The following is a 27,685-nucleotide window of genomic DNA, read 5'->3' as shown; positions in this document are numbered from 1 at the left end:
ATCTTGATAAACTCACTTTTTTGTACTCAATTTAAGCATGGCTTCACAAGCTGAATTCCATATTGATGAGTCTACATTCAGATTTATTCAATTAATAGATCATCTAGATTACATAGGTTTTAAATGGTCCGTTTAGATTTAACTTCTCTGAAAGCAGGCAAAATTTTTTCACAATCTAAGCAATTGTTTAGTGACATTCCGTTCGTATTACATAAAGAAATTTTACTGTTTCTGTCACTGAAAACATGATATGCATTTGACATAACATTAATCTCATGGTGTCTAAGAGGACAAAAAGGTTTGCAAATGTAAGAAAGATACAGACTGTCATCACAGTCTATAAGGTTGTAAGGTTACCACCAAATCTTTAAGTTTTCGCATTTCATTCACTGATGTAGACTCTCAGGTTCTGTCTACAGATGGACTTGAAATGCTAAATTCTCGTACCTCACAAAAGATCTCCACCACTTTTGAATACTGCGTGAAATATATCTTTATACAGAGGAATGGACATATATAATGAACACAATTATCTTCTACTTTCTATGAGCGGTTGTAGTAAAAAGTCTGCCTCAAATCAGCTGTAGTGTCAAAGTGGGAGAGGTACCTAAGGGAGAAAATTTGGTACAAATGCAAAGCATAGTGTTTCTAATAAAAAGTTTCAGTTGTAAAAGGTTCTGAAGGCTCTTTGTGTTCCTGGGTCTTCAAGGACAGGCCAAAGGAATAAAGCAGACCCATTCCTGATGAAAGGCTACTCATCAGTTTCATCATACAATAAGTAAATGTATTTGGTGGTTTTAAGAGGCTCCCTAGAATTTTTCTGTTTGTATTTCTGTTGTCACTGGTAAAAATCTAAGTATTTAAAGGAGAGCAACTGTCTGACCCATGCTGGGAGCTGCAAGAGGTGCCCCTCCAGAGTTTCCATTGTTTGTTCTCTAAACCACGTATATGAGCCAAACTAATTTGTTATGCTTACTTAGCCCAAATGAAACTGGGAAACCTGTTGTAATTTTTGAAGATTTAGAAGACGTAAAGCTATTTAATACACCTAATTTTACAATTTCAGATGTGTGCTGTAAATTATACTATATAGTGTTTGATGTTGAATATTAAACTGAAAGATTTATTAAAAAAAAGGTGCTGGTGACATTTCAGTGTTTGGGTATTTGTCTCCTTGTTAGGGAGGATTAGTAATTTACAGCATTTGCTACCAAAAGGCAGATCAATAATGTTGTGTGTTCTGGCCACCAGAATTTATACTACACATGTGATTATTGAGTTCTTTGTCATAAATTCAGTCTTTCATCCTGATATCTGATTGTAGCAGAATGAACAGTAAAATCCTTATTATTTATCATGGGATGCTGTTCAAGACAGGAGACCTATTTAACCTACATACATAGCCTTGGTGCCCAGGGTTTGCTTTTTGCAAAGCAGCAGCTATAAGCGCTCCTGAAGATAAGATTATTTGTATCCTGTGTGTCCTGTTGAATTAGGACTGAAAACAGAAATGCTCTTGGCAAAGCTGTCACAGTTTTTTAGTTCATTTTTGCAAATGAGTGGCCTGCAGCAGTGGGGGTTGGGCAGACCTGGAATTGGAAAGCAGGGAAGTGTCAGAGAAGCAGGCACATCCCTGCATCACTATTACAAATGTAATTCATGAAATATCTTTTCTTCTCCACCTCTCTGCTGCGTGTAACTGACCATTGTCTGTCACAGCTACATGTGGTACAGAGGTGGGAGGAACACTCAGAGTTACAGATTGGAACAGAGCATTTTAAGCAGCTAAAAACACCCTCAGTGATTGTTATTTTTCCTTCCTTGACAGGAAAGTTTCTGACCTAACGTACTTGGCCTGGATGATCTTGCTTGTCACTGTCTGTCCTTTCGTTTCTCAAAACAGGGTGCTCAACCCAGCTGAGGTCATCCTCTTGATTTCTCTTGATTAATCTTCCATCACAAAACAACCTTGTGATGGAAGTAACCAGGCATGTGGGGGGGGCATGGGGGTGGGAAGTGTCTCAGAACCCAGGACCTCCTCCCTGCTTAGGGAGAGGTTCAAGAGTATATGACCTTACCCTTTCTCTTCTCCCTCTGGGAAATCTCCGTTCTAGATCCCCAGATGAGCCATCTCTATCTTTAGGGGCAACCTGGTAACTGCATTTTCTGGCATTAGGAGAAGAGATCTTAGCAGTTCAGGATGACCTGAAGTCCTGTTCAGTACCCTGGAAAGCTCATCTAATAGGAGAGTCCTGGAAGGATTCCTCACTGCTAGACAGCAGGTACTTGTGCAAGCAGTGTTTGGAGGGCAGGGGAGAGTGGTCTAGAGCTGTGCATAGAGAAAGCTGTGCTAGGAAAGCACCCTGAAGACCCAGGTAGTGGCAGGGAGATAGGGACCAGTGGAGTGACAATGAGGACTTTATCTAACCATTTGTTGAACAGATCAGAGACTTTATGTCTCTGTCGCCCAGAGGTTGTTGTGTGGATTCCCCAACTCTAATACAGAGTTTGATACAGAGTCATCATTTCTTCCAAATATTAACCTGTGCCTCTTCTGTTAACACAGATGTTAGTTACTAGATGTCTGGTTGGATATTTAGTTTGTGAGACAAAATGAGTTCCAGCAGTCCCCTGCTAGCAGATAAGAAATCATCAGAAAATGTAGCATTCACAAAATGTAATAATTGAAGAAAACAAAATACTGGAGATAAATCATAATGTGACTAAGCTATGAGAGTTGAAGCTGCTTGATTTCTTTCTTTTTAAAGAAAGTACTTTTGGTCAAATAGACTATAATAGATCTGATGAAAGAGAATTTCTGAAAGAAATAACTGCTGCCACTCTACTTAGGTTAGACTGCAATAATGAATGACATTAGTAATTGTTTTCTATTTCTGAACACACAGGAGACTTAGAGCACCATTGCAGTTCTTATGAAATCTGTTTCTTTCCGTTTATTCATTAGTAAATATTAGCTCATGAAGGCTGTTAAATATCTCTCCTTTTCAGTCATCTGATTTGCTACTTGTGAAATGGCAGTTTACATTGTCTGGACCCAGCAATTCCATCAATGTTATCATCCAAGTGCAAGCAGCCAGTGAATTTTTAGAGGCTGTCTCAGATAGGCCTGTGTATGGGAGCCTGCTCTTATCCTCTGCTAATAAATGCTTCATCTTTGCTTGTAATTGTGGCAGAATGGAAATGGTGCTTAGGAGCCTGGCTGTGAGATTGCAGCAAATGGCTGCAACCTATGTTTAATGTAGTGACACTAATGAATTCTGAGAATTAATTTTCAGCTAAGAAAGCATGATGAAAGATACTAGAATTTCAAATTAGGTAATGGATTGACTTTCGTTAAGGCAAACATGTACAATATTTGTTTCCTTTTCAATATGTACTTAGCCTTCCTGTTATTTTAGATTCAAAAAATAGCAGACCAAATATATTTTCATCATATTTTATTTGAAACCCATCTTGTAGTAGATTTGCTAGTGAATTTGCTCGGTTCAAACTAATGCACTACTTTTTTTTTTTTTTTTTTTAAATTTCTTTAGGCCAAACAAATTGGCTGAATTTGCAGGTGCAGCACATTTACTGGTTTTATGAGTAATTGCAGTATGGTTGATGTTTGACAGTGCCTAAGCTAACTGTCCAAATTGGTCTTAAATGAATGCTCAGATGAGCAGCTGAAGAGCTGAAGATATTTTAGTTTTCTCCTTTCCTCAGAAGCAAATCCTTCAATGATAAGACTTCTTAATGTTGTTTTTTACTTGCACAACACACGCACTGATTGCAGAATATTTTCTGATAAGTGAAATTGTAAAAGCTGTTTTGTTACTGTAATCTTCCAAATGTTTATATCACTGAGTTTTTATGTATTACTTCTCAATTTCTTTTTTCTGGCCTGTGTGTTAGGTATATCTCCCGACTGAATTTACTGGCAACTTTGAACTCAGACACCCATATGATTAACTTTTCCACATATTATATTTCTAAGTCGGGGTGCAGGTCAGTAAAAAACTCTGTGATAATGCTCACCTTTGTGCAGGCTTTAGCACTGTAAGAGCTGATATTCTATTTTTTTTTTCCTAAAGAGCGTTACATTGTCAATTCTGCTTCCAGTGAAGGAGATGATACCTTTCTGAACACTTGCAGTGACACTGGCAGTCTGATGTGTCATTCTTCATTAGCACATAGGTAGTGGTCCAGGGACCCTTATTTTACAGATGATGTTGAGTAAGTACTGCAGCAGCAGCAGGCATTCATGTTGCAATAAAAGCAACACAGTTGAAATTACAGTGTGTAGAAGCAGAGCATGTAAGTACACCTCAGAATATTAATGGATCTTATCTACATAGAGAGGAATTAGGACAAAGGAATATACACCAAGAGGAGAAACATAAGGACAATCTTTTCAGTGTCACATGACAACTCTCCATCCTGCCTTCCATTACAGCAGGCCTGGTGATACATCGAATGGGCACTGAGTATTTGAGTACACACTGAGCCCACAGTACCTACTGTGACTAAGCTGCAAGCTGGTTACCACATTTGAAACATCGTAAGGAGTAATTTCTGGAAATCACCATGTCAACACCTCTGCTGTTTTAGAGCTAAAGGAGAGTGTATGTGCCATACGCAGTTGAATTCCCTATGGCCTGCTGTGTTCCTAAAGTGCTAGGAACTTGCTGTTTAACTTGATGGATTAAACCAACCTCAGTGGAACTGTACATTCTCCTGTCAGTCTCTCCCCTGAAATGAAGTAGAAGTACTTACACACAAAGTTACAGACATGAATGTAAGCAGCTCTCCCTCACTCTTGCACGGCTGTTAGTTATGAGCTCTCTGCTTTGTTGTGTCATCTCATTAACCTTCTGAAAGAGCTCTTTTCTTCCAATGCAGGCACAAACTTGGCAAAATAGTAGGTTTGCTGTGTCTGAGCTTGGAACAGAGTTTGATCACAGAATCATGTTGATATGTCTTGTGTCACTACCTTGGTCATCCTGTCATTTAACAAACTTTTAGTTGCATGTCAAGTGAAATCCTAAGTGACCACAGGTTGCAGAAGTACCCTACTACCAGAGAACGAAGGCTGCATATAGATGAAACAATAGATAAACATCAATAGTTGCAAAGGTGAAGAGTAGCATGCACACAAAGTGATAGTCAGTGGGGCAGGACTATACAACAAAAGGAAAGGTAGTCCTAAAGTAGACTTCAAGATGACCTCCCTCACAGAACTTACCTATGCTCATTAAAACACCTGCCAGACCTAAACAACTCACAGTTCAGTTATGTAATAGAGAAGCTAAGAATTTTTTCTCCAAAATGTTTTTCTTCTGTCTCTTCTTGTTGGGGTTCCTTAATGAATGCAATATCCTGGACATTTGGATGTTTCACCTAGGGTCCATCTATATAGAAAAAATAGAGTGTGTCTAGAGGTACATTGTTCCAGAGCTCAGAGTATAATTCATATTAATAACTACATGCCACCAGGTCAAAGGTCTGTATGTTCTTCACACTTTTGATAAACACAAGATATCCTGTCTGGAACTGTGTGATTTATTGAAAAGAATCCATTTAAACTCTAATGTTATTATCTGAAAAGCAACTGCCTCTTGCAATAGGACAAAGGGTAATGATTTTAAACTAAAAGAGAGTAGATTCAGACTAGATACTGAGAAGATATTTTATCCATTGAAGGTGGTGCAACACTGTAACAGGTTGCCCAGAGAGGTGGTAGATGCCCCATCCCTGGAAACATTCAAAGTCAGGTTGAACAGACCTCTGAGCAACCTGATGTAGTTGAAGATGTCCCTATGCATTGCAGGGGATTGGACTAGGTGCCCTTGAAAAGTCCCTTCCAACAGAAAATATTCTATAACTTAGGTTCGCTTGGATTCAGTTATAGTACTGAAAAATTCCTTATGTAATCAAATTCAAAAGAAAATTTATATATTAACAATATAACATAAGTACTGTACATTTGTAATTATGGACAGAATGGTAAAAATCATGAGTGCATGAGCTTTTCAGACTGAAATCTCAACTTTGGATACTTACCATCAGTCTGTGATTTTGTATACTGCATAGCTTTTGTTGTTTTGTTCTCTTTTCCCTTGCCTTCCTGATGAATGTTGTCTTTCTTTCCAAATGCTTTTTTCCTTTTTCTCAGGAAACATGAATTTGAACAGGATTGGCATGGACCATATTGTCTGTGTGGTTGTATTGACTTTTAAAAGCCCCAGATTACAAAAAGGAAAAGAAGTAGGGGGGATTGTCAGAATCTGTTCAAGGCTAATGATGGATCTTTTCATGGAGGGGAAGGACTGGTATTTATAGCCTTGTGCTCAGAGGGATGAAGATAAACCAGGCTGTGTTACTTTAGTGTTTCAATCAGGAGGCTGCAGTTCAAGCCTATAGCAAAATTCACCAAAAATAGTTCCAAAACTGGTAACACATTCTACAGGCTTTCTTTTCTGGACCTGGTGTACCAAGAAGAGGTTGGCAAAGTGATTTTCAGGAACCTAAATTATTGAAGTTGTGTTCAAAGATATTTCAGGATCATTTTAAGACCAGAATTTAGGCTTCAGTAAAGTCTTTGAGGTGAGGCTAAACTTTAATAATTTGCTAATGTGTTTGGTAGTATTTTAAATCAAATAATTTGTGTTTTTTAATGTAGTATAAATTTTGTACATTGTTATTGTTACTACTAGAACAGAAATTCTAAAAGGTATTAGTTTCATTGAAGTGTTTGCTAAAATGGTAGTCTTTATTTGTGATATTTGGGTCTGCAAAGAAAGTACTTTAGGTATATCTCTTAATATCAGCAAATCTGAGAAATAATTGTGAAGTATGTAATATAAATGCATCTCATCCAAAAATTCATTTTGAGCTATAATTTCCTGATAGATACTAGAAGGTCTGATCCTGATAGACCATTCTTCTATTTGAATGGTATCATTTCAGCTTTATTATACAGAAAATAATTCAACCTGAGTGATGGCTTCTTCAGTTTTGACTGTTGGTTACATAAATTAGCATGGTACTTAATTTTATGCTAATTTAATAGGATGTATTTCTTTACTCATTACTGGTTCACCTGTTCCCATCACAGACAGCACTTTGGTACTCTGGCTAGCATTTAATTCTGACTGATTCCTTTCTTTTCCATACTGAATCATATAGCCTTGCTGAATTTTGTGTAGTTATGCTAACACTTGTCATTGCAATATAGAATATCAACCTGTAGCATTCATTTAAAAACCAAGGCTATATATTAAATTGTTCTGATTACTGTTGTATCACAGGTTTCAGTCGTGGTTTTTAATAGGCTGTATGCTACAGTTCGTAATCAAACTCTCATTGGAGAATAGAGAGAAAATTAAAGTGAATAAAGTATTGTCTATTCATCTTAGATTAAGTTTTATGTATATTAACTGTACAGCACTTAGAAGATAGGATGCCATTTTTTCCTAGTAACCTAGTTACAGTTAAAAAGAGGGATTAAATAAGCTCAAATTTGTAGCCTTTATGCTAGTACACTTGTAGGGTGAATTCACTTAGCTAAATATTTTATGCCAGATTTATTGCAATGTAAAGGAAGAGACTTTTTACATATTGAGGAACTCAGATTTGTGGAAAAAGAAACAACTGTACAGTAACAGCCACACAGTAAGCTGACCCAAATCATGCTGTAATGAAATAACATCATTGCCTGAGACCCCTATTTCTCTGTCACAGGTGTCTAATCAAAGATTTTGAAAAGCGTCCTTCAGTTACCCATCTTTTGGAGCACCCATTTATTAAACAAGTACATGGTAAAGACATGTCTCTGCGAAAACAGCTGGCTGAGCTCATCCAAGAACAACAGCAGCTGGGCTCCAGAGCCAAAACAAGGTACTGTACTGTACAAGGTACTGTATGTACCAACAGACATGCTACAGCCCTCCTTCCCCACACTAATCCTGTGAGCACAAATTGAAACTTCCAGTGCACAGACATTTACTGTTTCAAATGATCATATTAATGCATTGACTTGCAGTATTATTAGCAGCAAGTGCTGCTTGCCATGTAAATGCAAAAAATGTGTTTTCCCTTTGATACTTCTTAAAGCTAGTTTGATCAGCCATAATGCAATCTACTCCTTTGCATTCTTGCTCCCACTGAACTCTGTTCTGTAAGTGTTCTCTTTTGGCTCAGTCAGAGATGCTAATAATTTCAGAATGTTCTGGTTTGTGGAAGTATGTATTGGCATGAAAAATTATATTGTACTTTGGTAACAGATCTTTGAAAAATACAGCTGTATTCACATGACTACTAGAAAAGGTTAAGAACACTTTAAAGATTGCTGTTTGATTAGATGCTATTAGTAAGAAGGCTGTTCAGTACTTAAAGTAATTGCTTTGTCTGTAGTTTAATAATAGCTGCTATTTTTCATTCAGCCTAGTTATTTACTTTAAAATGTGCTTAGAAAGCAATGCATGTTTATCAGCAGCAGTGGGATCTTTTACTTTTGAGGCTGATTGTAAATATGTCTTAGTTTAGTTGTTGTCCAGAGGGTGGCAGAATTTCACTGTTTCAGAAGAATTAAATGCAAATGAACACACTGTCCCAAGCTCAGCAATCATTCTGTAATATGAAGTTTGTCTAGAGTTAGATGTGCTCTGGCTCATTTTTATAAACAAACACCTACTAATGCTGATGAAGAAAATTAAATGTCATGATTCATAAGTCATAAACCTGTATATGCTTACAAGCCGTAAGACTCTGTAGCTTAAATGCTAAAAGCCCAAACAAAAATGTAGAAGTTAAAGGTATAGCTGTAAGTACAGTTTCAAGGTGAATTTGACTTCTGTGGGTGGGGTTTTTGGTGGTTGGTTTGGTTGGTTTTGTGGGGTGTTTGTTGTTGGGGGTTTTCCTTTGTTTGTTTGTTTGTTTTCTGGAAGAACATACCAGGAACTGCTCACTGTGGGTGAGGGAGCTATGCCAGTGTTACAGTGGAAGTTTCTGCTTTATCTGGCCGCCTAAGCATAGCTCCCCCATGTAGCATCTCACAGATCATGTTGCCTACAGCTATGCTGTGGCTGACCCAAAAGGTATGGGAATTTTTCCAGCTGTTGACCAAATTGCAGATATAGACAGAGTGAAATGATTGTTGTGCTAAGAGGAGCTCTGAAATGGACTTGTCATGGTATTCCAGTACATTCTTCTAGGATCGAGCTCCATAATGTGGAGTGACAAAGAGTCAAGACCAAGACATTTCTTTTCTGAAGCCTGTCCATGTATTAACTGAGAGTGCTGACAGACAAGCTTCTGCACCTTATACATGACTGGAATGTAGGAAGGGTTTTGCTTCCCAGCACCCTCAGTATGAATCACCTAAGGAAGTTTAACTCCTTGTCTGTCCTGTAGCACCTAACCCTACTTAAATATTTTGTTTGAAAACAAAAATCTTTCTGATTGTTTTAGCATTATACTACTATGGTATCCTTACTTGTTCTGTGAAGCCCCAGCCCTCTGTGATCAGGGCAGAGAGCATGCTCTGTGAGGACAAAAATTGAGTGATCATTTACCATTGACATTGACAACATGTTGTTCAGAATGATTTTCTGAAGATTTGAAACTTGATCAAATTTATATAAACTTTAATGGGATAGCAAAAGCATATCCCTGCAAAATATCAAGTCTGTGGGCCAGACAGTTAATACTGGACTACAAACATAAGATTATTACAAAAGAACCAACCACCAAGAGCATCTAATTATGATTTTCCCCAGAGGATAGACATAGCCTCATAATAGTAAAAAGCTTGGCTCTGTAATAGGGATATTGTACCCCCTAGGAAAATTGTTACCAATTAAAAGCCTTGAAAACCTCTGTAATGCTTTTATAACATAATTTTCAATACAGAATATGACATGCAGAAGCATATATGACCAGATGGTACTGTAAAAAATTGACTGGCATTCATTTGTAGTGATCTGTAGAAGTCATCTGAACGTATAGTCATCACTTCAAAGTAAATAGGCCAATTCAAACCCATGTTAAGTAAAACCCTTCTATTATACCATTGAATATATGTGCATGTTTTTTCTGTTTATTGATGCACCCATGATAGGTACAATGAAATGTACATTAGTTTCCTGGTGTTCAGACATAAAGAAGAATAGACACCCTTTTTTAGGAGTACAGCAACACTACAGATCAATCATTTAAAAGATAAATAAGAGTTAATGTTCTCAGAGCACAGGCTGAAAAGTTCCAGAAATGGGAAAATCATCAGGATGCTTGGGTTAACAGCACTTCTTTGAGGGAAGCCAGGGAGTTACTGGTGATGACAACTGATCAGGAGGCATCTGTGTTTTGTCTTATATGAAAGTCTTCCAGGATCAGTGTTTTGGATTTGCATCTTTTGATTCTGTACTGACTCAGCACCCGTGGGGTTTTTCATAGGGTTCTCTTTCCAATAGTCATACCAGTTTTGCCTATTTTGATGCATCACTTAAGGTCATTGTGCCTAAGAGCGAGCCTGCAGACTAGAAAGTCAGTACTAATGCTTTAGAGCGTATGATGGAGAGACATGGAGAGCTGATCTAGCAGTGCACTGCTAATGAGGAGAACTGGCTTCTTTCATTTTCCCACAGCTCCCAGGAACAAGCTCATGATGCTGTTTTTATTGCATCTTCAGTGATTGTCAAAAACCTCCTGAGCTAGAACTTCTACAGTAAGAGAAAATAACTAAGCCAGCAGAAACACACAAATAATTTCCTACTCTCTTAGTGATTGCAGAGAGGTGCCTCAGGTGATATAGCTGAAGTGAAGGAGGGAATGCTTCACATGACCATTAATAAGGGGGAGAGTGGCAGAAAGAAGCAAGCTGTCCCCTTTTGGCAGGATCATCTGGGATGACCCCTGGAGTCACAGACTGAAACATCTCCTTATTTTAGTTTCTTTCATTCTTCTTTTGTAGACTTCGTAGGGTGCAGTATAGCTAGGCTTCAGCACATTTCTTCAGGCCTCTGAACTGAAGGGGCACTTTGTTGGCCTTGAGCTCAAGGGAGTCTGCTAACACAAACATTTGTTGCTATCGTCTGTTTGTTGCTGACAAACATATATTGTCACTTTTCCATGAGGCGACTTACTAGGGAATTTTATATTCTGTAAATTCCTTGAGGTTAAAAATGAAAAATAAAATGTTTATGCTAGTAAAAGACTATTTTTAAAATTAAAAATGGCATTAACAATTCTTCCTGCTTTTTTTGCTGAAAAAGATACTCTTTGAAACTTTTCCACCAGGTCTATTTTTCTCTAAATTATTTACATCAGTGAGATGCAGACATCTTCTATCCTTATGCAAATAGATGTTTCCAGTTTCAGAAAAAACAGCCAGAATACCTCTTTTTCTGTACTTGTAATGAGAAAGAAGATTCTTTTTTTCCATCTGTTGACATCTTTTTAGAATGAAATCCTTGAGTTCTGCCACTTCAGCATTAGCACTTCACTCCTGCAATGCCTGTTTCTTATACTCTCATGGGGAAAAACTTGCTGAGGAAGTCCAATGTCACAGCTGTGTAAGGGTGAGCTCCAGGTATTATCTTGCTTATCCATATCCCTTTTATACACTATCAGTTAACTGCGTGTGTGTTTCCTAACAGTACCAGGGCATAATTGCTAATTAGCAACAATACACTTTTCATTAACAGCTTTGACATAGAAACAATTATATGAAATTAATTCTAAGAAACTTATTCAGTGTTAAATAGTCCTCTAGTTCTATTCTTGTAAAAGGTCTTCAATCCTTGAAAAATAGAGGTTAGTACATCAGAACAGTGCTTCACATATACTCATTCCAGCTATGCTGAATTTTTCTTCCCCATCTATTCTAAGAAATACATTGTTACTTTTTAACACACGGATACTGATTTCTAGTTGGTCTTGGGAGTCACAGCATCTCTTATTCCCATCAATATATAGCTGCTTCTAGGCAGGAAGCATTTCTTAAAATCAGAGAGGATGCTGTCACAGGCTCTCACTCATTTTTTCCTATTTTTTTCTGGTTGTATTTTTTCTTTACTTTACCAATTCTGCATTCACACAAAGACTGTGAGATGGTTGTTCAAATGGTGTCCTGATGCATGATAACATTGTGAGAACAAGAAATGTCTTTCATTCCTGAAGACTTGTACCTCATGTAGCATTAAACTGGAGAATGGGAGAAAAATAAGGAATCTAAGTTACAGTAAGGTGTGGACAATAGAACATGCAAATGTTGGTCAGGAATGATAAGCAGAACTATAAAAATATTTTTGTTACAGTAATAACTGAGTATTGATAAGACGCAGTGTGTCGGAGTGTGACTAATGCTGTATTCTCTAAATAAAAAGGGTACACAAGTCAAGTCAACCCTAAACTTGCTATATTTCAGAAATAAGTTCTTCAAGATAGAAATTTGTGTGATTGCATGTCAGTAAAATACCAAGAATGTTTAGGCACCCTCTGAATTACAGTACAAAAACATGGTAGAGGTTTGTGTTCTGTTCCTCATTCTCCCTCTGGATTGCTGTGTAACCTCTGTTCTATCACTTGCTGTCAATATTTCTCTGTTCCTTCACTTATGAAATGGCTGCTAATAGCTTTACTCAATGTATTATACCTACAAAAAATAGGTAGTGGTTTGTCTGAGGCAAGAACTTTATCTTTTACTTGTTCTATAAAGCTGTAATATACCTTTGGTCACTGTAAACCTATTGTTGAAGAGAAACATTCATGGTGCCTGAAGCTCTAGCCATTTTAATTTTCATTCTTTCTGCCCATAGATTCTGAGGAGGCTCTGGGAAGGCTCTAGGCAAAGATTATGGATATTGTTAATTTTCACTTAACAGTAAACATTCACTCTGTGTAGGCTATATTTTTGTTAAACAGTGTTTGTGTTTGATAATCCATTAAGGGAGGTTATGAGAGAGCTGCTCACTTTCCAAATATGCGTTTTGATCTCTTGAACTCATTCGCGTGGTCTGTTGCCTTTTTGATTTGTAGCGCAAGAAATTCCAACATTGGGGCTGATTGCCAGCCTGCTGAAGGAAAAAGTTGGAAGAGATTTAGTCTCTTTCCTAGTATTGCTAAATGTTAAATGACTTGTGCTGTCTGCACTGGCAAAAGGCACTGCAAAAAGCAGGCATATTCTTTGGTGTTTAATTTATAAACTTTTGAAGTCTTTTAAGCTAGGAAGTATATCAAGATCCATAAATAATGCTTAAAAATACAATGGAACTTGTCATAGAGACATCTTGCATCCTTTAGGATGACTTTCTCAAAAAAGTAAACTTTCCATTTTATTCCATTAAAAAACCCAAAACCTAAAATGTTTTTGTGGCTTATGAGTAGAAGTAATGGAAAATTGTAGGATTTTTAATCTAACTGAAGGCCTTGAAAAGTACTGACCATCAGCAAAAGGGAATGAAAGTAAAATGTTCTGGGTTTTTCTTTTCCCATTTGAATGTACATCAATTAAGAAATTACTTATTTACGCTCAGTCTTAAAATAACAAATTGTTTTATCCAGAATAACATGGAGGGGAAAATCTGAAGAAGAAAAGTCACAACAGCATGTGAGATGGAAAAACTCAAAGGTAGTAACAGATCTATTAGCTGCCTTTGGACTGTGGTGGAGAAGCAGAACATCAAGGAGGAAAATACATGATTAAAACCTTAGAACTGGAGACAGGGAAGAAGAATCTTCAGAGAACACATGCTAAAAATTTTGCCCTTGGTAATATTCTTTGAAGCCATCTTTCAGTATTTTAGATACTGTGGGTTCCCATGTGGCATTTGGCTGCTCTTTCAAAGGTGTTAATGTGGGGCAGCCACATGAAATGCAGTAGACAAGTCTATATTAATTTCAAAGTAACAAAAATATTTAGTAATTACCAGTTGGCATCTACATGTATTATGTAAGCCCTGTCTATCAAATGTCACTGGAGTAGAAGCTGAGCAAAACCATGGTCTTCTGTATTTCCTCAAGAGACTAATAACTCCTGTTGTAAAAATTCTATAATGATTTGATGTTTGAAAGTTAACGTTTATCAATTATTGAATGGTTTTGGTTACATGGTTCAAAGTGGCAGCTTCTCAATTATCGGCAGCTTTGAAGAGGCCAACTCCAGACATGGCTCATTCTTCTCTTGAATGTTTTTCTACAAATTGGTTTCTAATGTTCCTGTCTGTAAATAGGCTTCTTCATAGGAATCAGAAAAGGTCTTCTATTGACCTCTGGTTTTAGTTTTTAAAGGAATGAAAAATTTCATCATTTTCATGGATATGGTTTTAAAGAAGTTTGAGGTAGACAGTAAAGAGTTCAGGGTTTACAGTTCTGGGTGATTTTGGGTCAGTGTGCTGCTGCTGGTCTCAATTTAAAAGTTTGGTTTTGTAATGGGGAACAGACAGGTGTGAAACCTTGCATTTTGAAGGATAAAATGTGAATCTGTACATCAGGAAGAATCAAACTTGAAGAAGCCTAGGGGGAAAGAAAAAAGAAATCTAAGCATTTAATAGTTTGAGAAGGCCAGGTATGTTCAGGCTACCTTGTCAGATATTAGGATGAGGCTACAGTGTCTTGGCAGCTTCCCCCTTCTTATTAGCCAGCTGGATTACAGCAGCAGTCCATCCAAGGAAGTAATTCTTACAACCAGATATCTAGCTTCTCTGCCAGCTCAGATTTAGTTTTGAAAGCAATTAACTGCAAGGAACTTGATTGCATGCAACCAGTAATTTCCTTTGGACTCAGAGTTAATAACAGAAACAGAACCAGAAATAGTCCTCTGATGCTACACACAATGTAATTTAATGCAATTTTTCCAGCCTTCATCTATACGAATATTAGGCAAATGAATTTAAAACTCTTTCTTCCCTTTTTTATTATTTTTTTTCTAAATCACAAAGCTACTGTGGCTCCCCCAAAGTGACCCTTCTTCTAATTATAGTGTATGTGTTTTTACTGGAGTTACAAAGATTTTTGCTATAGCTGCAGCATTCATGTTGTAATTAAGGCTATGTCAATGTCTCTATTATGACCATGCTTCAACATATTACTCCAGGGTGAAACTTGATGTACAGGGGCAAAATTCAGTCTTTGCAATGCATGGGAAATAGGTTGTGTATCTCTGTGTGGCAGTAGCACATTCTACCTTTTTTTCTTTCTCATTGTGTTGAGTATTTTTCTTGTAAATCTCAGGAATTAATTTTAAAATTGCCAATAATATAAAGAAGGGCAAGTAGAGAAACAATTGTTCCTATGTGAGTCCTAGAAAAAAACCCGAACAGTAAACATGAATGCTTACCTGCACCAGGAGAGCAAAGTAAAGGCCCTAATAATGCTAGGGGTGGAGAGGAGAGAGATCAGAGAAGCAGCTTCCCCATGAATGCAAAAATTCTTGGCCTGTGTTGTTTTGTTGCTCAGGTTGGACCTGCCAGCAAGACAATGTTTCAATCTGGAAGTCTGTGTGGTCCATCTAGCTTTTTCTTTCCCATCATGGGCTTAATAGCAGGGATATGAGTGTATAGCTATTTACAGTGCACTTCTATTGCTGTGACTGGTGTCTAATACAAAAAGAGGTTACTTTCTTTCAAATTGTTTCTTTCCCACAAGTAGAACAAATTAATACTTCCTGCCATCTTCATGAAATTGTTCTCCCCAGGGAGAAATGCTTCTCGCCTTTTGCTCCTCCTCCAAAATCCAAGAAAACTGTCCCTTCCAGCTATTCCTGCCTGAATAGCTGGGAGGATAGTCTCAGCTAGGGAGGATAGTCTTTTTCAACAGGCATTGCTCATCACTAGATTTCTGGAACAAACCTTATGCTGTGCTTCAGGTCCCTTCCAACCCAAACCATTATGTGATTCTGTAACAAAGTTAGGTACCTTGAGTGACTGGTCCTTTATGCCAGTTCTTTTAACAGTGAAGAGACTACGTCTTCCAGGGATTGATTCAGAACATTGCTGGAAACTTAAGGCAAATATAGCACCTTTGATTTTCCTTTGGCTTAGAACTTTTACTGAAAAAATGGCTGATAATTCTACTTTTTACGGAAAAAACATACTGAGAGTTATTTCCCTAATTAAGGGTGTTTCCTTCTGCTTTTTTTAGAATTTTTTTATTATATTTTAAAAGCAGATTATATTTCTGATGTAAAGTTGTGGAAATAATTAAAGGTTACTGTTTGTGTTTTTCCTTTTCCACTCTGTCAATGCATCTGCAGGACATAGGGTCAGTAGAAAACTGATGAGACCAGCAGGAGATTTGAAGCTAATGTGATGTTATGCTCCTAATATCCTCTTCCTAATCATGTACTTAGGAAAATGAGTTAAGCACAAGAAAATATGTGCTCAAAGGTATATATGTTTTACTTATGTTTGACTAAAACTAGTTTCCTTATTTATTTACATAGTGTTAAGAGGAACCCTTTCCAATAAAAAAGATTGATTCGTTTATCACTTAAGGAGAACAAACAGCAGGAGTTTAATACACAATCAGATAGCAGATTAGTTTACAAAGCCATTCTGCAATTAGACATGCTTAGGTTTGAATGTGCCTTCTTATCCCTCCACCTCGCACCTCTGGTAGATACGTCCGTACTTGCAGCTTGTTGCAATTCAATATTGTGTCTGTGATGTTTTGCTCCAGGAAGAAAAAGCTTCACAGATGAGTTATATTAGCTATTGCTTTTTTGGTTACATCTCCATGAAGGGAAGCAACTGTTCAACTGTTTGCTTCATTTGTAAACCAGGAAGTGCTCCCATCTCTAAATGATTTAAATTATTTACAGCAGCATTTTTCTGTAAAGTAAGAGGTTGAATTCTGGTTTGAAAGGGAAAAAACAGTTAAAAAAACCCAGTAGTACATTAGGCTACTTACATGCATACCTACTCCTTCAAGGATCTGGCTTGTTAGCAAAGTGTAATGTTCTTGCATATAGTGACTCTTAAAAAAAAAAAGCCAAAAAGAAAACACAACCTAATCAAAGACCAGAAAATGGAAAATTTAATTGAATGGAACTTTGAACAAATTAAAATGATTGCCATGCTACCCACGGGAAATAATACCCACTGTAACAATTTTTCTTTCATAGCTTATTATTTGTGGTGTTGTGTCCTTCTTTCATTTCTTCATATGTACAATATCAATCAAACTACCATCTCTGGGATTGTAGTGGGACTGTCAGCAAAACCTGCTGTCTTCCCACTTTTTGATTTTCTAGCTGACGAAAGAGTTTGCACAGTTTTATTTAGTTATTATTCAAATAAACCATTACAGAACAGTTTTCCAGAACTCATTGAGTAGCCAAAAGGAAAGAAGGAAAATTTATACAAATAGAAATAAAAAAATTTTGGTCTTTAAATGTGATTTGCAATTGTCTGTGAAGCTGTACTCATGGCTAACACTCTTCTCCTTCCCCTTTGTTAAAGGCTTTCCATGCAATAATTCTTCTGATCATATAATAGCTCTTGGATATGAAAACATTCTCTTTACTGAATGCAAGCTGACTAGCTTCAAATGTAGAAGTGTACATAAAGGGCAAAAATACAAAAGCCTCAATGTTAATTTTTGAAAGAGGATTCCAAGAGCGTATGAAGATACAATTATAGAAAAAAGACCTGCTACATCTCCATATTAACTTTGAACATTATAGATAAACTGTGTTTCCTGCACAGTTACAGTACCGTTCTGTTAGTACTTGATATAATATTTAGTGTTGTTTTGGGATGTGTGACCATGTGATTCCTACTTTCTACATGGCAACCAATGCAGAAACAATCTGTCAAGGACTGTCATTGAGGATCAATGCTAAATGTTACTCAGCAGGATGCAGACTGTATCTCGGTGGGTGTCCTTCTACTATGCTTTGATTATGTTTGTTGTAAAGAAAAGCCTAGTTGTGCTTACAGCATTTATATTTCACACCCTCTGTGGAGGACATGTTACAGCCTCTTGATTTGTTCCCGTTTCAACATGATGTGTTGTTTAAAAATATATACACAGCATTTTCAAAGATTCCTTCAGTATAATCTGATTATAAAGGGGTTATGTGACAGTTTGTCTCTGCTGCTTATTGTGTGGCTTAAATCTCTGGGGACAAGCTGACTGAACATCCATACAATTTAGAATCTGATGGCAGCTGTGGTTCAAAAATGTTGGTTTGGACCAGATCTAGGGTCATCTGAGGAGGCACTTTGGCATACACCAAGGTAACAGTAAGATTTTATACTATTTATTGCTTCTTCTGGCTTCTTTAGATGACAATACTATTGACTGGGTACGTGGGGGGAACATTTAATTAAATAGAGTAGTAGTTTATTAACTTATACCAAGGAGGTAAGGGAAAAGGGGGAGAATATTTTTATGCTTTACTGTCTGAGTGAAGAGTAGTAAGTCCACAGATAAATCTTTGCTGAGCATTGATAGGTAGGTTATATATTGTGAAAGAGAAAGCACATATTAGAGTGGACAGCAAGCTGATGTATTGCTTTTATAAAAGGATATTGCAAGCAAAAATATGCATTTCAGAGAATGTGTCTGTTTTCTGCATGACAAAAAGTCCCTCGTGACTTCTCATTACCTCTTAATGTTTGCTGTCTTTGATACACTTTTGTAACACTGGTGCTCTACTAACAAACTTCCAGACATGAACGAATACATACTAGAAGACCTTACCATGTGGATGGAGCTGACAAGTACTCTCTAGATGATGATCTGGTAAATCTAGAAGTTCTCGATGAGGTACTGTACTGTCTTGAGTAGCAGTTTCTGACAATTGTATTTCACATTTTACCTATTTCTGCTTTTTAGGCCCCTCTTAGCAGAATGAAAATAGTTTCTTCTTGCAAGCTTTTATCTCACCATGGAAAGGGGATTCTTCCATGGCCGATCTGCTACCGTCACTTCATTAATATTCCATATAGTGGCATAAAAATAGTAGCAATTTTTTGTGGAAGAACTCAATTATGAGTGATGCTAGTTTAAATTATTTTTGTGAGTTTCCTAAAATGTGAAATTTAGTCATAAAGATCTAGGTTTATGTGATTTTATTTTTCTAAAATTGATTATTTATGTAGAATAATATGTTATCTACAGCTCTTGGATAAAAAGTGATAAAACAATATCAATTTCCTATTTTGCTATATCACCTATATGCAGAGTATCTGTAAATTTTTGCGTTGATGATTCTTAAATTACATGCCATCAAGAAAAAGACATAATACTAAATTGTGGTAGTGTCCTGTTTAAAACAGTCTTTTACAACTACTTAAAATTTAATCCTTGAAAACTTATTATCCTTGTTTCATGGCCAAATAAAAAAATGAAGTGGAAATATACTATGAAGTGCAGCAATAATGTGCACATCCATTTTCCCTTCAGAAGGTTTGCTTCGCAGGCTGATATAACAAAATATGTATTAATCTTCAAAAAAGAGTTACCATTTAAGTAAGTTTTATGGCATTAGCAAGAATTTTGAAAATATTTGGTTATGTGGTTTTGGCACTTGAAAAATAATTAGTAGTACTTACAATAAGTATTTCTTAATCAGTGTTCTCAGTATATTTACAAAAATCTTCTTAAGGGGAAAAATATTGTATAACTTATCAAACTTCTTGTAATCTTCTCAGGATACAATTATCCATCAGCTGCAAAAACGCTATGCTGACTTACAGATTTATACTTATGTTGGAGACATTTTAATAGCCTTGAACCCCTTCCAGAATCTCAGCATTTATTCTCCCCAGGTAAGAGAGATTTCAAGCTGTGGACAGTAGTAACTTTACATTTTGTATTAACACCACTGGCTAAAACTCTTAAGCAATGTTGGAAGGTAGGAGTACAGACTAAACCTCAGCCTTTTCTTCTTCCAGAACAGTGTGGCTACGAATCTGTGTTGCTCTGGTTTGTTTTTTAAATTTGGTCTCATTCTATTTCATTCCTTTCTGCTTGATGGCACAACTTCCATGGTACAGATGAAGGTCACCCTAGCCCCAGCTGGGCCTCTTGTCTAGCATTTAGGGCTTTCTTCTGCAAAGTGGTTATGTGAACCTCCTTATGCTGAGGCTTTTGCTTCCTGAAGAATTTCTCTGACTATTAAATGTCCTGTGCCATCAGCTCTGGCTTAGAAGAAACAAGTGAATCAAATGCTGTAAAGATAGAGGCAGTTTAATTCCCTACAAATATGAAGAGAGGTGGAGCTAGAAATTACTTAGTCTCCATGGGTGCTTCAATCAGGGCTGCAGGTAGAGGAGTGAGATTTCAGATTGACTATTATCTTTGAAGTTTCTTTGGTGTATTTCCTTTATTGAAGGTTTGTGTTTGAAGTTCTGTTCCTTGTGTTACAGTTCTTTTCACTTTCTTATATGGGAAATGTCAGAGGGCATTCTAGGTGTTGTAATTTGTATTCTGGAAGTTGGGCAGTGTCAAGAATTACCACTCCTCTTCCAGGTGAATCAGTGGAAATTCTGTGCTATAATAGACAACTGTCTCTGTTGAACAGGCAGAAGATAGTCACTGTTCTCTTTTCAGTTCTTAATTATGTAGCTAAATTGCGTATTTAGACTACTGTGTGTTCTTTAAATTTAGTTCTCCAAGCTTTACCATGGTGTGAAGCGTTCATCAAATCCCCCCCACATATTTGCCTCTGCGGATGCTGCCTACCAAAGCATGGTTACATTCAGCAAGGATCAGGTAAGAATCTGTTCATTTTGGTTTAGATTCCATATTAATTATACTGCCACTGTGCTTCATGGCTGTGGCTAATGTTCTGTTATGTTGTACTTTGGGAAATTTTTCTCTAATCCTTTTATTCCTACAACAGGAAAACCAGAGTAGAAATCCAGTCAGGTTTGGGAATTCTGGAGAAGACACAGTGACATAAAAGAGGCTTAAAGGTCAAATAGGATGATAGGAGTACCTGACCAATATAGTTTCCTGGACATTCATGAAGTCCTGGCAGTTAAGACCAGCTGCGGAATGTTGCTGCACACTGATCCTAGGCCTGTCTTGCCCTGGGTACTTAAATAATTTACACTTGTGTAAAATAGGAGGTTCTCAATGACATAGCAGATTAAGAGAGTTTGAACCACTTTTCTGTTTCAAAAAGACCCTAAGTCACAAAAAATAGGAACCATTATCTCATTTTTTAGTAAAATATATTATGGATGGATCTATTATAAACATAATAAGGACACAAATCTAATTATTATTAGCAATAATTTTAATGAGAATAAAATACCATGCTGTAGAAGATTTTATTACATTCTTAAGATTATAACTTTGTACTCTTTCTAATTTGATGTGCTGTATGTACATGACTACTGAGGGCTGATAACTATTTTTGTTTATAAAATCTTTGTGATTTACCCTGCACATTGCACAATAATTCATGGAAAATGTTTTTTTAAAATAATAAAAGCAGAATAAAATAATAAAAGGCATGCAATCAGAAAATGCCAAGAAAAGAAGACAAATAAAAGGAACAGGAGCTTTACTAAGTATGTGGAAGTACACTGGCCTGAGAGATGATTAGGACTTCTTTGTACTAATGTACATGTAGAGTAAGTTATGTAAGAACTTGTTATCTGAGGAAAAAAATTAGTAATGACTTCAGCTCATCAGACCTTGTACATCTTTAATAGTGTTTTGTACCTGTTTAAGAAACAATTTTCATTTAGATCTAAATCAGTTTCCTATTTGCTGCTTGCAAAGTATTACAGGAACTTGTTCATCTCCATTACCTGGCCAGTGTTATGTTGGTTCTTCAAGTAAAGCTGCATTAGATAAACACTGTAGCCAGACTGAAAATGTTTTGATTCTGTTTGTTTTAGACATTGAGCTTTCTCTTGTTTTTTCCCTGGGAAAGTTGAAAAGTGGCTTAAGGTCTTAATATTTCTCTTGAAGTGAAAGTCAAGTTCTAACCAATTCTGCAAGGACTCATAGGTTTCAACCGTGTAAACTGTTATACATAACTTCCCTAATCACACAAAGGCAATTAAGTTAAATAGTGTAACTCTGTAAATCCATCAATGTGTTACCTGTTTCCAAGAGCAAAAATACCTTACAAGAAGGAAATAAATGATCTGCAAATGTCATATTGCACACATTATGTAGAGTCAGGCCCTGCACCTGCTGTCAGGCACCACTAGGTACCACCACATAATGGTTGCATCTTTCAAATCTTTTCACATAGCTCAGTTCTATATGAAGTTTCAGTGCATCAAGTATTTTAGGACCTTGTATCTTTTCCCAGCCAAGAATCTTGTATGTTCACAGTGTCATGCAGATAATTTTCAGGTGTTTGCATAAAAACAAGTGCATCTGTGCAACTGCTCAGTGTTAACATTTTACTTATATGTCTGTTGATACTGTACCTTAAATAGACTAATATTTGTACTGGTGATCTGTAGAATATGTAGAAAAATGGGGAAAATAATGAATACTGTTAGAATTCATACTCTATAATCTGAAGTGTTCACACTTCAGTGTTCCTGTGTGAACTGGCCTTTTAGGTGTACTGGACTTCTACTTCCATCTTGTCCACGAAGCATAAGAGCAGAGAATTTAGACCATTCTAGCTAGTCTCTGAATCTGGCATCCATTTGGAGAGCCTATAAAATACCATATGTGAAAGACTGCTGACCCAGGAAGAAGGTGGATATGTCCTCCCAGAATCATGAAATGAAGAGATGCATAATTTTCTGAAATGTTTAGATGCTAGTTTGCTGTTCTGGTTTGAATGTCAGAGTCACCTACAGAATAGCCTCTCTACGCAGTGGTAATTATTTAAGATTATTTTTAGGAGCAAACTTTTGGTCAGTGTATTAAAAATAGCTGTACCCTGTGATACGTGTTAATTCATATGAAGTCAATACAGTGAGCTCAGAAGCACATTAATTGAGCTGTGGCAGTTTTCTGAGTTTCAAGCATTTGAGAGAAACCACATAAATGTTAGTCATGTCTGTAGACATGGTCCCTCATTTATGTGTCTTAGCCCTTAGAAATTCAGTCACTGCTTCACACATGCACAGTGCTATCAGGCATTGTGAGATGCATTTTAGTAATCTGGGGAATAAATTATTGCACTGAGTCTTTGATGATCTCTCCTTTCAGAAAGGGGTTGACTCTTAAAGTATTTCACAGTTTTGGTACTAAACATGAAGTAACAGATGGAAGTGGTAATGGCTGATATTGACTATGTGGTGAACTCTGCACCTGAATGTTTTGTTTTGTGTGTTCAGTGCATTATCATCAGTGGGGAAAGTGGTGCTGGAAAGACAGAAAGTGCCCATCTGATCGTCCAACATTTGACCTTCTTGGGAAAGGTATTTCTTAGCCAATTATGTAAAACTGTGAACAAGTCCTTCCAACCCCACCCAAGTTTCTACTTGATTTAATCTTTAATATTTAAAGCTGTTTACGTAAATTGTCCCACTTGAGTTAGGGGTGTAATAATCATGCATGTGTGAGAGCACTGAATTAAGATATGAGTGTGACTCACACCAAGCCACTTGATTTTTTTTAAAGAGTGGGTGCCGGATTCTGAGTGTTCAGTACTGGTAGTTATGTACAGTGTTTATCACATATATCATTGTTTATTTATACAATGACAGATCTTACTACGACTCTAATCTTAGAAGCTCTTAGACATTTAAATGTTACAAAAATGCTATGAGCCCAAAATGATGGAAAAATCAAGCATGTTAAGGTTAACCTTAAGTAGATGTCTTTAGGTTTTTTATGGTTTTGGTACTCCTAACTAATTATATGACACCTCAGAGGTAGCACAATTGCAGAGAAAGCAGAACCTGCATATTCCTACTTGTGGGAGACTTCCTCATCAATTTGTTAGACCTGTTGTTATGTAAGTAGGAAGGTTAACACAGTACCTTGAGGTACATTCTTCCTGCCACAGTGCCTAAGTCCATACAAGCATGAGAAGAGGATTCTATGCTTCTGAAGCAAGAATTGAATTGTGGGTAAGCATTATATTCTTTTAATTATTATTCTGATCTGTGTCTGTTCTGTCAAGGCCAATAACCGTGCTTTGCGTGAGAAAATTCTTCAGGTGAATCCTCTGGTTGAAGCATTTGGGAATGCCTGCACTGCCATCAATGACAACTCAAGTCGCTTTGGAAAATATCTGGAAATGATGTTTACACCCACAGGAGCTGTAATGGGGGCAAAGATTTCTGAATATCTCCTTGAAAAATCAAGGGTCATAAAACAGGCTGTGTAGGTATATTAATTGTTTGTCCTTTGACATATATATAATGTTTGGATTGATTTAATTATCAAAAATTCTGTATTTTAAATGCTTTCTCGTCTTCTGCTAAAGCAGTAATCCTTTGTACAGTGCTATGACAACAAGAGTAGTCAGGTTCTTTTGGAGTGGAAGCCAGAGCCGCTCCATTCTTTGGAGAAACGTTATGTTGACTGGGTTTTCTGTGTTTCACAGTTGCTGATCCTAAACCATTAAAACAAGTGGGAGATTTGCTACCTGCTTCAGTGAGCTCATTATAAGAACTACTTTTACACTGTACAAGATGCCACAAGAATAAACACAGGTGCTTTAAAAGGATTTTTTTTTTCCAGGGGAGAGAAAAATTTCCATATATTTTATTATATTTATGCTGGCCTTTATCATCAGAAGAAACTTTCTGAATATAGACTTCCTGATAAAAAGCCTCCTAGGTAACTATCGCTCACTTGTTTTAACTGCTCATTGTAATTAGCTATTGATCAGCACTTGCTTTCAGTATGATGCCTTAAAATCTCTCTTAATCCTTCTCCATCTCTTAAGGACCTTTTTTAATCCTCCCAAGGAAAGAAGAGGATGGACACTGAGGCATTCCATTATTTGTGTTTGTTTGAGAAGTTGAACTATTAAAACAGGAGGAGGAAGAATCAAGCTCATTATTATGTAGATATGCTGACATACTTTCAATGAGAACAGCCCACCTTATGAATTTCTTACCATAATTCTTCACATTCAGCAATCACCCAGAATATGTTTTGAAGTTGTGGTTTTTAACTGGTGTTTGTACTCTGCGTGCTTCTGATCTGTATTGGGTGAGGGCATATGTGTCAAATGTTGGGAACGCTAATAGACGTTAACAAAGGATAAGTAAAAGTTAATGCAACAGAAGCAAAACTTCATATGAATTAGCACCAAACTATATAATTGGAAGATATTGAGATAAATGTTCTTTCCAGTTACTGAGGTACTTGCATTGAAGTCACTGGAGGTCATACTGACGTATCTGTTAGTGTGATGTTTTCTTTCTCCCACTCTGTTTAGATATATTGATAATGAAACTGGAAGAGTAATGCATGATATTGTTACTAAAGATTCTTATGGAAGACAATTTGAAGCGATTCAGCATTGCTTTAGAATTATAGGATTTACTGACGAGGTAAGAGATCCAGGTGCTAAACCATTATTGACCTTCTTTATAAAAACTTACCTCCGGTGCTGCCTTTTGGTTTTGTGGATGCACACCTGCACCACAGAATCTCTTTTATGACAGAAGTGAACCCTGAAAGAATAACCACACACTCAGAAGGCAAGAGCAGCCTGAGGTCTCGGTTGGTACTCAGGCAATTCTGTATTGCACTGTTTTCTGTGCAAATAAGAGTTTACTTGAACTTGTAGAATTTGGTTTCAGAGAAAGCTATGAGCTTTAATAGCCATTCCAGTGCCTACGTTTTTTGTCATAGCCTAAATATGATCTGTATATCTAATTGGATTCCTTAAAAGTGCATCTTGTCATCTTTTACAGGAAGTGTACTCAGTGTACAGAATTCTGACTGGAATCTTAAATACTGGAAATATTGAGTTTGCTGCCATTTCTTCACAACACCAAACGGATAAAAGTGAGGTTCCCAACCCAGAAGCCTTAGATAATGGTAAATACATTTGAATGTTGTCAGTTCTGTAAATGCAATTTAACTGTATTTGTGAGAATCTGTAACTCATGGTAACAGTTGGTCAGTGCTGGTGATTTCCACTGCATAATCACAGTTGTGTATCTTTTTTCCACTGTCTTTTAGCTGCTGCACTACTAAGTATTGGGTCAGAAGAACTTCAAGAGGCCCTAACCTCCCACTGTGTTGTAACACGGGGGGAGACTATTATCCGAACAAACACCGTGGACAAAGCAGCTGACGTGCGAGATGCCATGTCTAAAGCACTTTATGGCCGGCTCTTCAGCTGGATTGTAAATCGTATCAATACGCTGCTTCAGCCAGATAAAAATATATGGCAAGTTACACATCACTGAATCATGTGTACTTACTGTGCATATGTCTGATGGGTTCATCCATTTGTATATTTTTGATTTTGCAGAAAGGGTGCTGTGTTTATTTTGACTAAGGCTTCAAAATGGCTTTCATGCTGTGATACTGAATTTTGTTTCCAGGACATTAATCCCATCATTTTCAAAGACCCAAGTAGAATTTAGCTACTGAAGTCAATGGAAATTGAGTTGTTGAAGTGCTGTATAATTCTTTAAAAAGATGCTTCCTATATATTGAACATGAAAATCATACAAAAGTCTGATAAATACACTGAAAAACTTTAGTATGTATTCACAGTCCTTACAGATCTTGGTTTTTTTAATAATAAATACAGATATCAGATTATTATTGTGCTGCTACTTGAGATGTAAGTGATGATTTTTTATTTTTCGTAGTTACAGAAACATTACATTGTGCACCCTTATGATTTCATTGCCAGGTACTAATCTGGCTGGTTTGATCTTTTGGAGCAGCTGTAGAGATTTTAGAAACAAGAAAACCCCTCAGGTTATGTGAAAATGCCTCTGATCTGAGATCTCTACTTGGCACTTCACTGTGTCATACAGACACATTCTCATCCATATCCAGTTTTGGTGGTGACTGTCATACTTCAGTTCGCACGTGGGCTCTTGACAGTCCAGCTTGTAGCAGGAACAGACTTGGTAATTACCCTTCTGAATGAGTGTAGCAGAAACATACTATTAAAACTCGACACCTTTTGACTGTCTGGAGGAGCAGACAAATTTTATTTGAGATCTGCCTATGAAACCACTTGTTTTAATATGGCTGCTAAATGTGGCTTACTTTGTACCTATGATTCTCCTGCCACCTTCATGGCAATTTGCAAGAAGCAAGTGGAAAACAAAAGTCTTAACAATGCTGAACAAATGCACGAGTTGTCTTAGGCTCAAACACACTTTTCCTATGATTTTTGCAGCAGAGTAAATAAATTATGCAATCCTAGTTACCATGTTTATCTTTATTTTAACGTGGTGTTGCCCATGATGAATTCTGTTTGTATTTTCACATGCAGCAATGCTGAAAGTGGGATGAATGTTGGGATACTAGACATATTTGGATTTGAGAACTTCGCAAGAAATTCTTTTGAACAGCTGTGCATAAATATCGCTAATGAACAGATCCAGTTTTATTTCAATCAACATATCTTTGCACTTGAGCAGGTAAATTCAGCTCTGATGAGTTCTAGCTGAATCAGCCATCCTAAACCATAGACTATATTCAGGAGTACTTTATAAACCATAAAATGGGTGTGTGATTTAAATGCAAGATAATGACATCTTTCAGTTGAAGTTTTGTGAATAATGTTGCTGAGGCTTATAGAAAGTTGCTATGCATC

At 36.8% G+C, this 27,685-nt stretch overlaps 1 protein-coding gene across 25 annotated transcripts in view; it reads left to right on the top strand.

Moving 5' to 3' along the window:
• MYO3B (myosin IIIB) overlaps positions 1-27,685 on the top strand; it is a 210,700-nt gene that overhangs the window by 73,381 nt on the left and 109,634 nt on the right. For 19 of the 25 annotated variants that reach the window (XR_010431949.1, XM_064660901.1, XM_064660902.1 and 16 more), the window contains 11 exons: positions 7,744-7,899; positions 18,675-18,771; positions 19,659-19,775; positions 20,617-20,721; positions 23,271-23,354; positions 24,062-24,264; positions 24,625-24,723; positions 25,331-25,445; positions 25,812-25,938; positions 26,083-26,293; positions 27,362-27,509. Coding sequence is in view for 22 of the 25 variants with exons in the window: in XM_064660901.1 (XP_064516971.1) it covers positions 7,744-7,899; positions 18,675-18,771; positions 19,659-19,775; positions 20,617-20,721; positions 23,271-23,354; positions 24,062-24,264; positions 24,625-24,723; positions 25,331-25,445; positions 25,812-25,938; positions 26,083-26,293; positions 27,362-27,509 (1,462 nt within the window). In the remaining 3 variants the exon portion in view is untranslated. The other 6 variants (XM_064660919.1, XM_064660920.1, XM_064660921.1 and 3 more) reach the window with 6 other exon arrangements.

This window comes from Pseudopipra pipra, chromosome 7 (assembly GCF_036250125.1).
Source record: "Pseudopipra pipra isolate bDixPip1 chromosome 7, bDixPip1.hap1, whole genome shotgun sequence".
In the NCBI taxonomy this organism is placed as follows: domain Eukaryota; kingdom Metazoa; phylum Chordata; class Aves; order Passeriformes; family Pipridae; genus Pseudopipra; species Pseudopipra pipra.
Note: the sequence above shows the minus strand (reverse complement) of the source record. Positions and strands in the feature narration are given on the sequence as shown.